Source organism: Pristis pectinata, chromosome 30 (assembly GCF_009764475.1).
Source record: "Pristis pectinata isolate sPriPec2 chromosome 30, sPriPec2.1.pri, whole genome shotgun sequence".
NCBI classification, from domain to species: domain Eukaryota; kingdom Metazoa; phylum Chordata; class Chondrichthyes; order Rhinopristiformes; family Pristidae; genus Pristis; species Pristis pectinata.
This window is the reverse complement of record NC_067434.1, coordinates 21,466,824-21,482,541: the sequence shown is the minus strand read 5'-3', so window position 1 is coordinate 21,482,541 and position 15,718 is coordinate 21,466,824. Positions and strand designations below refer to the sequence as shown.

General features: G+C 38.1%; 1 protein-coding gene across 2 annotated transcripts in view; it reads left to right on the top strand.

Moving 5' to 3' along the window:
* The window catches only part of parga (poly (ADP-ribose) glycohydrolase a), a 131,508-nt gene that overhangs the window by 3,452 nt on the left and 112,338 nt on the right, over window positions 1-15,718 (top strand). For both annotated transcript variants that reach the window (XM_052041635.1, XM_052041634.1), the window contains exons 2-5: window positions 236-302; window positions 2,765-3,793; window positions 14,732-14,891; window positions 15,421-15,543. In XM_052041635.1, coding sequence (XP_051897595.1) covers window positions 236-302; window positions 2,765-3,793; window positions 14,732-14,891; window positions 15,421-15,543 — 1,379 coding nt within the window. The remainder of the gene's footprint in view (window positions 1-235; window positions 303-2,764; window positions 3,794-14,731; window positions 14,892-15,420; window positions 15,544-15,718) is intronic.

The window sequence follows — 15,718 nt, the reverse complement described above, 5'->3', positions numbered from 1 at the left end:
GTTACTTAAGGGAACAGCCAGTTTGGCATTAATTGGAAATGGAAAAATGATTTGCAGTCAGGGGGGAAAAAAATCCAACCTATTTACTAAGTAATCCTTGCTTGAAGGTTATGACCGTTCAGTTAGGCATAGTACCAGAAGCTTGGTCAAAAGTGGAATTAATACAACAGGACTTTTCAGATATTATGTTTGAAATTATGTGATGTGTATTAACATGTATTTTGAAATCTTGCAGATCACAAAGAAAAGTGGGCAGATTTGACCACAGACAAAACTAAAGATTTAAGGATGGACCAAGCCAGGTATAATCTATATGCAGCATGTATTGCTTGTGGTGAAGTCACTTTATCCAAGCATTTGGTGCAACAATGAATGTGCTTTAAGCTCCACAATCTACCAATAATGTTGACTCTAAGATGCTGGAGGAACTCAGCAGGCCAGGCAGCATCCATGGAGCAAAGCAGGTGGTCAACGTTTGGGTCAGAAACGTTGACTGCCTGCTTTTCTCCATAGATGCTGCCTGGCCTGCTGAGTTCCTCCAGCATCATAGTGTTTTTCTTCTAGATTCCAGCATCTGCAGTCCTTTGTTTCTCGAATGATGTTGACTCACTGACTATCTTCCCAGTGATTTTATTTTTAGCTTGTGCAATAGGACTGAGATTCCTTTTTCAACATGAATGTTGCCTGCTGATTTGGATCCTGTTTTTCCCAGGCAACAAGACAACCGAACCTGGTGTACTCAGGTGGTCTTCAATCCAAGTTCTGACCAGGTCTGAGTCTGTTCAACAGTGAAATCACAAGGAGCATGACTGGAATGAAAATTCACGGCTCCCGTCCCCAGTGATAACTTGATCTTGCTAGCATACTGTTTTTCAGAATATCTGAAAATATTAGCACAAGACAGTTTGAGTAAAGATGAAAGAACTGAACCAGATTGATAAAGTTTTATTTCAGGATGAGCCATGGGTACAATGTTTTGGGTACTAGGTTAGCATTCAGTTGTTGAGTTTCTATTATACCAGGGAACTTTCTGAAATACCAAATCTCATTACTTTCTGCTGGGTATAAGGTAAAATATTAATGAAAGATGAAAGTAAACCAATCTGGAAGAGTTTCTGTAAATATTTTAGAACGTAGATAATTTTAGAACTCAGGAAATTGGAATTAGTTGGGTGGGCACTGAGAACAGCATGGACTGAGTGGGCTGAAGGACTTGGTATCCATGCTGTATTGCTCTGACTCTTATGTAAACTACGAAAAGACAGGTGAGGGCAAATGTGTCTCTTACAGGAGAAATTATAATGGAGAACAGAGAAGTGGCTGAGGAATTAACAAATATTTTGTGTCTCTGCACAGAAAAAAAGGCACAAAAACTCAAACACTGGTGAACCAAGGGTCCAGTGCAAATGTATATTTTTTTTAAAAAAAAGTGGTTGGGGAGGTGGAAATCAGTATATGGGGAGAAATAACACTGCCAAAGTTGTTAAGGAGCCTAAAAATTGTTATGTATTCTGAGCAGGTTCAGCTGCAGTCAGAGACAAATAATAAGTGGCCTTATCTCTGCACGGCAGGGTCAGGCACAATGGGGTTGCAGGTAGCATAGCCGACCCACAGCTCCAGCAACCCGGATTCAATTCTGACCTCCAATGCTCATTGAATGGAATCTGCACATTCTCCCTGTGACCATGTGTGTTTCCTCTGGGTGCACTGACTTCATTCCATATCCCAAAGACATGCTGGATTGGTAGATTAATTGGCTGTGGTAAATTGCTCCTGGTGGAGAAATCAAGGAGTGTTAGTGGGCATAGGTAAGGGAATAGGTTACAGGGAAGTAACTGGGGGAATGGAATTGGTATGATTGCTCTTCTAGCCAGCATGGACTCATTGGAATGAATGGCTGCCTTCTGTGTTGAGAGGAAACATGAAATATGTATTCAAGACATTTGAAAGAGATCACTGTGGAGACAATGGATGCTCTGGTTATCATCTTCCAAAATACTGTTGTTCTGGAATTGTCCCTGCAGATTGGAGGCAGCAAATGAACCCATATTTTAAGAAAGGATGGGGAAAGAAAACAGGGAGCTACCATCCTGTTACCCTGACACCAGTAGATGAGTAAATCCTTGATGTGATAAAGAATGTGCGAACAATCCATTTAAATCATGATTTGAGCAGCGTCATTGAATTTGTGAAAGGGAAATGTTTAGCTAATCTATCGCTTTTTTTATTTGAGGATACAGAAGTTTCTTCAATCAGAGGGTGTGAATTTTTGGAATTCTTTTTTGGAGGGCTGTGGAGGCTCAGTCCTCAGATTTAAAACAGAAGCAGACGAGTTGAAGCAAGTAACTGACGTGGGGGTAGGGTAAAAAAAATTTGCTGTTTTGGTAAAAGATCTTGAATGAAGAAATAAGCTCAAGGAACTGAGAGCCTACTGCTCTGTTTTCTAATGTTCTTTTATCATAAAGCTCTACAGATTCACTCCTGTCTGGACTTTTTTTGATATCAACCCTATACCATGCCATCTGCAGTTAACCCTAAATAATGTCAGCGCAATTGATTTCATTGACTGAAATTTAGTCAGGATTAAAGTGAGCTGGCGATCAAATGAAGCTTTGTGGACTCTGCTTGAAAGGGGGATGGTAAAGTAGCTAAAGACACAAAAAATTAAAAATGTAGTTCAGTTTAACTTGGTTGTCATTTTATCACGATTGAGTTTGTCACATTTGTTTTTAAGTATTTTATCATTCTTCTCTGCATCATGCAGCGCTGAGAAAAAACTCGAAGTCAAAGATGGAGAAGTAGAAGAATCATCTGATGAGAGAGGATGCAAAGACACGTGGACGGTCCAGTTTATGCAACAGGACAGGATGTATAATGCTTCAGAAAATGAGTCCAGAAGTAGCAAATCCGCAGGATGTTGTGAGTCTGAAGAGAAGACCAGAAAACAAAAATGGAAAAATCCCTTTGGCTCAGGGGCTCAGAGATTTGAACAGACCATCAAAAGTGTGGACAGGCACACCTCTGAAAATGATAGAGGTAATCAAAAATCACCAAAGCCCAATTTAGAAAGTTCTGGTTCTATAGACAAAGCCAAGGGCATTATTCCAGATAAAAAGAAGTGCAAGACACTTGAGGAATGGGTAATAAAGCCTCCTGGTTTCAAAGGCCTGAGGAACACTGTAGTCACTCAGGCCGGTGAAAAAAGCACTATTGAAGAGGATCATCACTTGAGAGACTTTGAGACCATAAACTCAGCTGAAGATCCACTTGAGGAAATTTATGTTGTTCCTGAGAGTCCGCTCTCTGATTCTGGCTGTGAACAGTATATCTCTGGCACAAGTGGAAGTGAGAAACAAGATAGTGGGAAGCAGAATCCAACAGATTGGCTCACTACTAAGAAAGAGACTGAGTCCATCTTTCCTGTGCAATTAGACTTTGCAGGTAATAACCCTCATGAATCAAATGCTGAACTTGCATGCTTTACAACCAAAGTTTCAGAAGGTCTTGAGGACACTTCCCTTTGCCACAAGGCTTATTGTGTTGGTTCTTATTCTGGTAATAAAAATGAAGAAGATATGATGGAGGTGGACAGGGATGTACAATGTCAATGTGAGGATTCATTCTTAAAAGCAAAACGGAAAGGAGGGAGCACGGAAGCCAGAGCAAAAATGTACCCATCGACGAGTTCACCTTCAAAGCTGGCAAGTTGGAAAGTTTCCACAAAGATACCTACAAAAATCACTGATCATTTTGAGTATCTGGTCAGGAAGCCACAAAGGATAAATGACAAGAGGTATGGTTCCTTTATAAACTTTTCCATGTTCCAGTAATCGAAACGTACAAAGGAAAGCAGTGAGTATGGAACTGCACAGTTCCTCTGCAAGGTGCTGTATAACTGATGGGAAGTATGATGTAGATAATATTCTACATATTGTTTTATATTCCTCTTATTAAATTAGATATTACTTATGATATAAAGCTCATTTGTTTTAAAATTTGTAAGATTGCAAAATAGTTACAAGTGAAACACCAAGGTGTTTGTACGTTAATATTTATCTAGGGACATCTTGATTGGTTGATTGGGTCTGATTTGGAAGCAGGAAATATACAGTGGGCGGTGGTTCCTGTGTCTGCCTGAAGTTGATTTGCTGAACAAATTGCAGGAATTCACGACTCTGCAGAGGCCTGAAACCTGCACTGCAGCAGAATGAGTTAGCTGAACTTGCTGTAAATTGGACACCTGATGAAAGTATTGTTGGATAGAATAACTTCACACTTGCTGCTGCATTGTAGTTATTTTTGTGTTTTGCAATCATGAAGGTTTGTAGCAAATGTGATGTTGGTTTGGTTGTGAAAGATGATGTAGTTTTGTTGAATTTGCCAGTTTATCAGTTAGTTGCAGAGTTGGTGAGTCTGCCTGTAGTGTACATATAGAGGGCACAAATAGTAATGTTCTACTTGTGTATTATCATCAGTTTAAGTGGAAGGGTTTAGAAGAGTGCTTTCTTGAAAATAGTTGTGTTCTAAATGTTTGAGGTACCTCTTGGGAGATATGTTGACATTGCTGCTCCAGCTGTCTGGTATTACAGAAGCTTCTGAAAAAGTTGTGCTGGAAAGAAACCAATTGCAGCAATAGTGCAGAGTACAAATCTTTCTGATTTTGAATGGAGCTAGTTAGGTCAGGATCCTTGGAAGTAAAACTTTTTTTTCGGTTAAATGTTAAAAGAACTAAATTAGAAATCTGAACCCACAGCAGCTCTGAAATAATTAAGGATTATACACTGTTTTATTCTTTCCGTATTGGAGCTGTAAATGAAAGTGAAACTAACATGACAGTATTCACTTTTACTTCAGTTATCTTGCAAAGTTGATGAAATCCAAAAAATGTGGGCTACTATATCTTCATGTGGCATTGTTCCCAGTAGGCCAAGGATACAGGGGCATGTTAATGGGCATTATATATTTCAACAACAAATGAGATCAGTACCCAGTTAATAGATTCACTTTAAAAGTAATCTATAGGTAAAGGCACAAACAAGATCCATGAGTTCTCTTTTGGAGGAAATTTAATACTATTCTGGGTGAATTGTATTATGGGTTTAAACATACAATTCTTTTTTACTCTTTTGGAGCAGTTAACTAAGCATATTTTAGCATTTGCCTCTTATAGTATGTACACTGTATTAACACCAATGCTCCCTTTGTGACTAGCGGTTGTATTTACTGCAGAATGTTTAGTGTGTACAGACTTGTGGAACATAAAAAGATGTAAAATAGCATTTACTGTAGTAGGGTTAAAGTGCTGTCCAAACTAGTGGTACAATGAACATGGATACTCCGATGGTGTAATGTAGTAGTCATTTATCATGTGGGAATCTCTTTTGGATGTTAATACTATTTTTGCTTGAGTTGTTGTGTTTTAAATGCTTGCTTGATTTTGGTATGTAGGGAATGAGTCATCTGTCTGTCATTTTCTATAGATGAGATGGTGCAGTTTAATAAAAGTTTCAGTGACTGGCCTCTGGTGAAATCCATTGTTCATCAAGATAATTGGGAACAAAGGTGCAGCCCATTTCCACCTGGAAGCTGATTGACAGAATCCTTTAAAAAACAATGCTTCCAGTATGTGATAGTAGGGTGCTGGCAAACTTTTTTTTAAATTAACTTAATGAGCACTCAATGTTTGATCTTGGTGTTAAAATATTCTTACTTTTTTTCAGAGTAAATGTACCTCCTACTTTTCATAAATTAAGGAAAATGTCTCATAGTGAGGTATTAAGAGGACAGTGATACATGTGATCAGCCACTTAAGATATCTTTAATGTCCATTTGGCACAACCGATGTTGATTTACATATGTCAACATTAACATGTATGGTTATTTTATCTCAAAGAATTGGCGTTTTCAGTGCAGATTGCTGAGAATTTTACTAAGATCACTAAATTACAGATACTTTGAATCTAAGTGAATTTGGTTTTATTTGTTCTAAAGTGTTACCTGACACTTGTAAAGTGTAATGAAAGTGTGCAGCATTGAAGTAGCATTCACTTTGGAATTACTCAATTAATAGGCAAGGCATAGAAGGTTACTGATCAAGTGTGGGCAATTTCCGCACTTGATCTGTAACCTTCTATGCCCTGCCTATTTAAGTGCCTGTCTAAATGTCTCTTAAATATAGTGATTGTGTCTGACTTCACCTCCTCCTCCGGCAGTGAGTTCCAGATGTCAATCACTTCTTCAAAAAAAAACTTTTTTCCTTCAAACCTTATCTTATGTCTCTTATAATCCTCTGTTATATACTTCCTTTCGGGTTACCCTCGGGCTTCTTTGCTCCAGAGAAAACAAACCCAGCCTATCCAATCTTTCTCCATATCTAAAGTCCCCCAATCCAGGCAACGTCCTTGTAAATCTCCTCTGCACTCTCTCCAGCACAACCACATCCTTCCTATAATGTGTGATCACCAGAACTGCACATAATACTCCAAGTGTGGTTTCTGTGCTGTACAACTGACTCTATAATATTTTCCAAATTAAGTATTGATTTTTAATACTTAAATCTGCACTTTATAACCTATCTTTTATCCAAATTGTAGTCAATAATTTAACATCACTAGGAATGTGAGTGTCACAAGTCAACTACAACATTCCTTTGTTACACTCTTGTTTTTTTTTGCATTTTTGAGTTTAATTTTGTGCCATCCAAGATCAAGATTTGGCACTTGTTGAGAAATCAAATAATGTCTAAACAGTGTTTAGTAACAGGCATTTTGTTGGAGAATTACTGCTTTTGGATTTGAACAGTGTATTTTTTTTCCAATTGGGCATTGGTAATGTAAGGAAATATTTAGAACTCTTAGCATTTGGGGTTTTAGGTAATGTGTAGCTAAATGAAAACTAATCTTCAGTGAAGTTGCTTAGCAGCTGCTTTCATTGATTTGACACCTTCTACACTTAACCAATTGGAAATGTATATAAATGTCAGCAAATCAACACCATCTGTGCTGTTCAAGTACGGAAGGAGTCACAAAACACTACATTGAGAGGAACGATTGATGATAAGCTGAAGAAAAAGGAAAAATTTGTAGTTTGGTTGCCTAAAGGACAAAAGTTCTGAGATTTCTTCAAGAAGGAAGTTGCAAACTTAAATTCTAGGTGACAGGAAAAATGGCCTTTTTAAACAATGGATTGGATGGAGCAAACACAAGGATTAAAATCTTAATATGTGTATGTATGTGGGTACATAAAGTTGAAGGAAATTGCATGCAAGGTGGGAGAAATCGAGGATGAGAATTTTAACTTGCTAGGACATGGGATGAAATGTTGAGTGGGCATTCAAACAACTGAATAGCAAGGGTAGGTTTGAGGATTCTGTTGGAATAGAATAAAGTAACTGTGGTTATTCACTTCAATAGGAAGAATAGTAAAACAGAATATTTTCAAATAGTGAGAATTGTCGGCTTACAGAAAGGTCTACTTGATTCATGAGACCCAGAAAGTAGACAAGTGGGTGCAGATAGCTATTAAGAAGGAAGACAATATATTGGCCTTCACTGCAAAATTAATATAAAGAAGATTTGCAGCACTTTGGTGGGATCATCACCTGAGATATTGGGTGCAGTTTTGGTCTCTGCCTAAAGAATGAAGTGGGTGCAACCTAATTTCACTAAATTAATTCCTGGACTGAGGGTGTTATCTTTGGAAGGAAGTTTTTCATGTAGTAATTGGTGTTTAGAAGATTTTGAGCAGTGAAATAGTTTCAGTTCAGAGGGAGATTGGAAGGGTGACTGCTGAAAGGCTGTTTCCTCAGGCTAGAGAGTCTTGATTAGGGGTTAGCAAGTTAGGATGGAGATGAAAATGTCTTTGCTTGGAAATCTCTAGTATCCTCTAATCCAGAACTCTGTGGCTACTCGGACATTATATTCAACACTGGCACCTTGATATTAAGAAATCATGGGGTAGGGAGATCAAGTAGCAAAGTGATTTGGGGTATAGGATAGCAGAGGAGTGTGAGGGGCCATGACTGCTTACTCATCCTAATTGTTCTCCAGTTTCTTATTGTAAATATTTATTACAAGCTTCTTTTTCCTGCCACGATCGTTACTTGCCACTATATCAGTCCAAGTTTTGCTGCTTCACTTAACCCCAGTATTTCTTTGGGCATGTTCTTCTTCACTTGTTGAAACAGGATTGGTCACTTGGTTTGGTGATAGCTGAGTGAGGGCATGGCAGAATATATTGACTCGTATGGTTATAGATTGTGGTGAAATTGTAACTTCATTGCAGATGATGATGCACAATATCTTATTGCTCTTTTGAGAGTGCTGGCTCTATTCATAAGCTGCCACTGTCAGCAAGGTAGTAGTCCCATATGAAACAAAGATGTGAAGCAGGGACCTGATCTCAAACATTCTCCAACAGTTGGCCCAACCTATCCTATCATGGACAAATGCGTTAGTGACAGAGCAATAGTTGAGGATGAAGTCAAGTAGATTAACCCCTTTTTTTCCCCTCTTGGCAACAATCACATTGCCTTCTCTTGCTGACCATTGACCAGGCTTAAGATGATAAGTGGGATCAAGCTCCCTGATGTAATGCAGTGTGTGGGGTTCGTACTGCATTTCAGCAACTGAGCAGACATCCCTCAATGCAAACAATTGCTGCAGTTGCTGGAGTTCTCACTGGTCTCAAAATAAAAACTCTTATTGGTGCTGCCAATCTTATAAAACAAGACTTGATATTTTCCCTTTTGAAAAAGTTTGTTTTGCTGTGTACATAAAATAGCTGTAATTTTGTACCCAAGCATAACTCAATTTTGCAGCAATCTGCCTCTGGAACACCATTGTTACAGGGTGTTCTCAATTGTTTTTCTGTCATATTAGCATTTTAAGAATAAGTGCACAATTTCCTTTTGATAAACTTCTGAGTATGAAAACTGTGGCCGTGGACAGTGTTAAATAAAATTTCTAGGTACTTGGTGGGGGGGGGGGGTGGAATTAGCTCTCCAGATACTCCTTGTGTCCTGAGATTTGAAAACTGTAAATGTCGCATCATCTTGGCACCAAAAATGTAGCATCTATGGTTCCTGTCATGAAAAAGGAAGTAAACCCATTCTTTTGCTATCTAAAACTTGACTGTACACAGTTCCAAGAGCATTAACCATTGTTCCATCACATTTGCATGCCCACTGTAAGCAATACTTTGCAAATGTGGTATAAAATTTTTTAAAAAGCGGTGGTTTCTGCCTGCCACTTCTCATCCTATGATAAATTTAGGAAGACTTTCCTAACAGTTTTCTTTGTTATCTGATTCCCTATGCCTACTTAGCTTGCTCATCTTGCCAGCCTGCTTGGGGATAATGTGGTGTACTGATAAGAACAGAATAGATGAGGCAATGAGAGACAAGACAGCATGTACTGGAATCTGGAGCAAAAAACAAACTACTGGAGGAAATCGGAAGGTTAGGCAGCATCTGTAGAGGGAAATGGACAGTTAACATTTCTGGTCAAGACCCTCTGAACTGAAGGACTTCCCCTGTACCTTTTCAGCCCAGAGGAAGGGTGTCAACCCAAGATGTTGACTGTCCATTTTCCTCTACAGATACTGCCTGGCTTGCTGAGTTCCTACAGCAGTTTATTAGATTAGGCAAGGTCCTCTTTGCCAGTTGGATAGGAATTGCTATTCAGCGTCCATGCTGGAAAGTGTGCAAGTTGGCTGAGCTTAACTGTTATATTCTCTATAGTTGAATAATCTGTTGTTACTCATTGTTGCTGCTCTTATGAAAATGGTCATTTGGAAAAAGAATTTAAGTGCCCATGAAACTATATCCTTGCAGGAGTCCATTTACATAAGAACAAGGAGAAGTAAACTGGCAAAATACCATAGAACCATACAGCACAAAACAGGCCCTTCGGCCCACCATGTTGTGCTGTCCATCAAACCACCCTCACACATGACAGGATTTCTGAATTCTGAGTCTAATTATTCTTGAATTGAAAGCTTTTAAACAGAAATGAAATATGAATAAACTCATGCTTTTAAAAGTCAAGTTGGAATTGGAAAATATATAAAATGATTGCATTTCATTATTGAAACATGTACTTACTTGATGCTCAGCACATTAGCCACTGATCATAATCCAAAAACAACTGGGCATATCATCAGTGCTGAGTTTCCATTAACTTCATTCAGTTGTCAGTGCGATGCAGACCTTGCATCAATGCTTAGAATTGGTTTGAAGAGAAGGGAAGACGCTCTTCAACATGAGTGATGCTGGTCTATGTGGAATTAGAACTTCAGCATGCTGACGCTGACGTAGCCAGCTGTTACTGCATTTAACCCCATTTTTAAAATACATCTTCCAAGAATTATTTGTTAAGCTTTAAATTAAACTACTTTTCTATTGCATATTTTGAAACAATTTTGCTTGCATCTCAAGTAAATCTTTTACCTTGCTCTCTAAATAACTTTTTTTGTGGAACCCCTTCGTCAGAGCATTTTTAAATGTCATTGAGGAATAGCAGCATGTAGTTTGCTCTTAATGTCATTAAAGTAAGCTTGTAAAATAGGTATCACACAGTTACAGGTTTCTGCACAATCTAGCTTGTCATTCAGGGGTATATTTGCATTGAACTCAGCATGTTGTGTAATTGACAGATAGTAAAGTACTACATCTGCAGAGGTGCTGCAGTAATGTGTATGTCCAGCAATGGAGGGAATGGGAGCCAGGAGCACTCATCTGCTTCTGGGCTGTTCAGCTGGTGCCGTCAAAAATGGAACAATCTGTAAGTGAATGTTTGAGCTTTTAACATCCCCAATACATTTATTGCATTATGCATATTCTGTAATCACTTGATCTTAAAATATGGCACTATTGGCACATTTCTGAGAAGCCACTATGTCTGTTTGTCAAAGTTGGAAATGTATCATTGACTGCGTAACTTGTAACTTGTACAAGCATGTGCTGACATAATTTTGAGATGAGGGGAAAAAGTGTTCTACATTTTTTTATGTTCATTTGAGCTTTGTGAACAGTATTTTGCATGTTATCTCACTAGTTTCACCTCCATTTTCTTTAGAAGGCTACATTATACTGCTGTTACTCTTACGAGTTATGGGAGAGACCATGACTACCAATGGGAGAATTTTTCTTTGGACAAGGCACTTGCTGTTTTTTTTTACCTCTTCTACCCAATAGTTCCAAGGGAGATGAGAGAATAAGAGTGCTTGGAAAGTAATTTAGTAATATGCTGGCTACATCATTTGTAAGGATTAAGACAACAGTATCTTGAGTTGACAATGATATTTATTTTTTTTCTTAGCCAAGATGTATGCATTACTAATACAGTGTAGACTAATGGTTAAATAATTTTCCTCTTTCGTCTACTTTCCTGATGATCTCTGAACATGTTCAACATTCTGGTTTAACCAGAGGAACAGAGGCCAGTCCTGCATGTAGCACCTCACAAAAGGGGGGAAAAGTTTGTTTTGAAAAGCACATTGTCAACTTTTCAAAGCAACATTCAAATAATATACCAAAAATATTGATCTTTGTCTGTAAAGGCGTCAACTGAAGCTCGTGGAGACACTGACTACTGATCACAACTATAGTGTATTAATTAGTGTAACTTATGCTACTGTAATTATTTTTTCCCTTTACCTTAACACCACTTTTCGGTGCTAACCCCATGTCCCTTGATTCTTTTAACATGCAAAAATCAATCTATTTCAGTCTTGATTATAATGAGTAATTGAGCGTCCACAGCCTGCCTGGCTAGAGAATTCCAAAGATTTGCTATTGCCTGGGTGAAGAAATTTGGGTCTAGCCTAAATGACTGACCTCTTACTTGACAAGCCCCATAAGAATTTTGACTGTTTTCAATGAGGTCACCTCATTTTTCTAAATTATAGACAGTGGCGGGAAGGAGTTTGTACGTTCTCCCCATGTCTGCGTGGGTTTCCTCCCACATTCCAAAGAGGTACGGGTTAGGAAGTTTTGGGCATGCTATGTTGGTGCCGGAAGTGTGGTGACACTTGCGGGCTGCCCCCAGAACACTCTACACAAAAAGATGCATTTCACTGTGTGTTTCGATGTACATGTGACTAATAAAGATATCTTATAATCCCTGGCTGCTTCATCACTTTTAAAAGGGGGAAATAAACAACCTCCCATCTCTTTTCCCCCATTCCAGGAATCAATCTGGTGAACTTTTTTTACATCCCTCAATCATAATTATATACGTCGTTGGGTAGGGAGCCAGACCTATTCAATATTCCAAGTGTCTTCAGGGCCCTGTATAACTCAGTAAGCTGTCCTTGCTCTTGTATTCAAATTCTCTCTCAATATTGATCAATATATGCTTCCCTTCCAATTGCTTGCTGTACCTGCATGTTAACTTTCAGTGATTTTTTTGTGCAGGACACCAGGTCCTTCTGAACACTGACACCTTTCAATCTCGCACCATTTGAGAAGAAGATACTCTGCTACCAAAGTGGATGACCTCTTTTCTCTATACTTCATTTACCACTTCCTTGCCTATTCATTTAGCCTTCCTGCATCCTTTTTGCAACCCACTCTACCACCCAGGTCTGTATCATCAGACTTGGATATATTTCACTTGGTTCCTTCACTCAAGTCATTGATGTGGATGGTGACCAACTGGGCAGCAGCACCAATCCCTGTGGTATCCCATTAGGCTGGTTTATATCAACTGTTTTCTGTTCATTAACCCATCTTCAATGCAAACCACTACACTCAAGCCCATGTAATCTAATTTTGTTTTGAAATCTGTTGTGTCAAACCTTTTTACTGAAGGACATATGAAAGCCCATAAATATCATATCCACAGTTTCCCCCTATCTATTTTGTTATATGCAGTCTCATAAAAAACCTAACAGGTTTGTCAAACAGGATTTCCATTTCTTAATCCATATTGAGTTTGCCAAATACTATCATTATTTCCTGCTTCCTTAATATATTCTGGCAGTTTGACATACTACTGATGTTGAGCAAAATGGTCTATAGTTCCCTGTTTCTTTCCTCCCCCACCCACATTCTTAAATAATGGGGCTACATTTGCTGCCTTACAATCTATGGGAACCATTGCAGAATCGATGAACTTTTGAAAGATGGCCATGCGTGCATCTATTACCTTCGTAGCCATATTTTTCCAAACCTTGCTCTGCAGATCGTTATGTCTTGGGGAGTTATTAGGTCTCAGTCCCACTAATTTCTCCAATGCTGTTGTTTTCCAAATGCAGCGTTCTGTCAGCTCCTCATTCACTCTAGGCCTGTTCTCTGCCATTACTGGGAGTTTTTCTTCTAATATTATGCAATGAGAAAGGGGTAATTAATGATCCTTTTAATTTCCCCTATTATTTTCTTATTTCCTCCTTTAATTTCTACTGTCTTGATCTGTGAGGGATCCGTATCAACTTTGGTAACCTTTTTTTCCTTTTTACATTTCTATTGAAGTTTTGCAATAAGTTTTGTTTTTTTACCAGATTAATATGTATTTACACCAATCTTTTGGTATTCCTTCAAGTTCTAATTTATTCCCAATGTTCAGGCTTGCTTGTTTTTGACAATGTTATAAGCATCCTCCTTTGATCTCATTCTGCCCTCAACTTGTTAGTCACGACTGGACCGCTTTTCCTGATGGGTTTTGAGTCTTAAAGAGATGTATGTGTGTGTTGTAAAATGTGCTGTAACTCTGTTAGCGATTGCTTGTTTACTGTCATATCTTTTTTAATAACTTTTCCCAATCAACTATACATAACTCTCATTCGTACCTTTTGTAATTTGCGTTGCTTAGATTTAAGATCATGGTTTAAAATTGAACTAAATCACCTGCACTATTTATGTAAAATTCTGTCATATTAAGATCATACTTCCCTAAATGCATCCTAACAAGCAGATTGTTAATTATCCCTTTCTCATTGCAGAATGCTAGGTCTAAAATATTTTGTTCTGTTATTGATTCCTCAACATACTGAAATAAAAAGGTCTCTCTTGAATACTCCATGAATTTCCCCTGAATGCTATTGCTGATAATTTGGTTTGCCTTGTCTGTGCAGAGATTAAAACATCCGTGCAATTTATTGTTACTTTTGTTACATGTGCCTCTGATCTCCTGATTTGAAATTGTCCTGCACAGGCGACCACCCCCTCACCTGCCAACATTGCGGCCGTTTGGATAACCAAAATTCACCCTTGCAGAATTCATTAAAATTTGAGATACAGAATAAAATTCGCTCTCATGGAATTTAATGTGGGGGGAGAATAGTAAATAAAATTTTTCAACTCATGTTTTTTTGAATACGCAGATGATATTGCTTTGCGTTATGGAAAATCGCAATACAGTTTTCAGGGAACTCAACCCCCGTCCCCCATAATACGGGGATCACCTGTATCCTGCTGAGCCAGTTACAGAATAACAGTGTCTGCTTGTGAAGCATTTGCATTTTCCATGTGAGACTTTTTTTACAACCTTGATTTAACTGGGAAGGCAAACATGAAGGTTGCATCAAATGAGGGGTTTTTGTTTGCTCCCCTGCAAAGTTATGCTCACTTTGCAATTAGTAGTCCACACAAAAAGTATGTAGTATAGGCTAGATTTTTTATTACCTTTTTCTAATTTGAATGGAAAAGTTGGATTATATGAACAGCAAATTATTGACTGAATTTCAGATGTAGGTTATAGTATTGTTATGCTAACAAATGTTTGACTTTTAGAAGAGGGAATTGCATGGAAGATAAGAGGCCTACTCGAGGAAGGCATACTGCAGATGTCAAATGGCTTGGAACTCCAATCAGTGAGATGAGAAGAATGCCAGAATGCAGTGGCACTTTGCCAGTTTTAAGAGCATCTGCCAACCATTCAGTAACCATCCGAGTAAGTTAAAATCCTTAAGTCTTTTTCCAAGCAGTATAGTAAGCTGGTTTTTTTTGAAAATATGTAATGCTATCTACATTTGCTTAATTATTAGCAGCCTGACAGAAACTTAGCTATTTCTTATCTAACCAAATCATTGGGATCTATTTGAGGCTTTGTGACAGTGCTGACCTATTACTGCGCTTTAGGATTAAGTCCTCAAAGATGAGTGTTAAACTCATTTCGAATGAGTTTGTACAAATCTAACAAAATTCATCCAATAGTTATAAGCTTGTCAATCTGAACACTTACAAACTTAAAATGTGACTATAGTGAATGATACCATAAATTAGAAACTGCACTGAGACATTTTCCCTAATTTTTGTTTTGAAGCCTGTCTTAAATTGTATAGGTGTGCTGCTTCCTCATTTAAACATTTAAAAGATATGAGATGAATAAATAATTTTACATTTCTGTAGACTTGATGTGCAAACTTGTTTTTCTAATTTCTCCTATAATTGTTACTGTTACCTCTATGCTTGTATTGCAGACGGACTTGTTGAAAAGTGGTGATGTTCCTCGACCCTTTCCCACATACTTCAAAGATATCTGGGATGACAAGCATGTGAAAATGCCTTGCTCTGAGCAAAATCTTTTTCCTGTTGAAAATGAGGTAAAGACTGCCCATACTTTAAATACAAATACACCTGTTTCCATATTAAAAATACACGCTCTAACCAAAAGAGTAGTATTGTCAGTTATCAAACTCCAGGTCAGAATCCCACATCTTTCTAGGTTTTTGCAATGTTTATAATAACAGCTTCCTAAATTGGGAAATAGTTCATTTC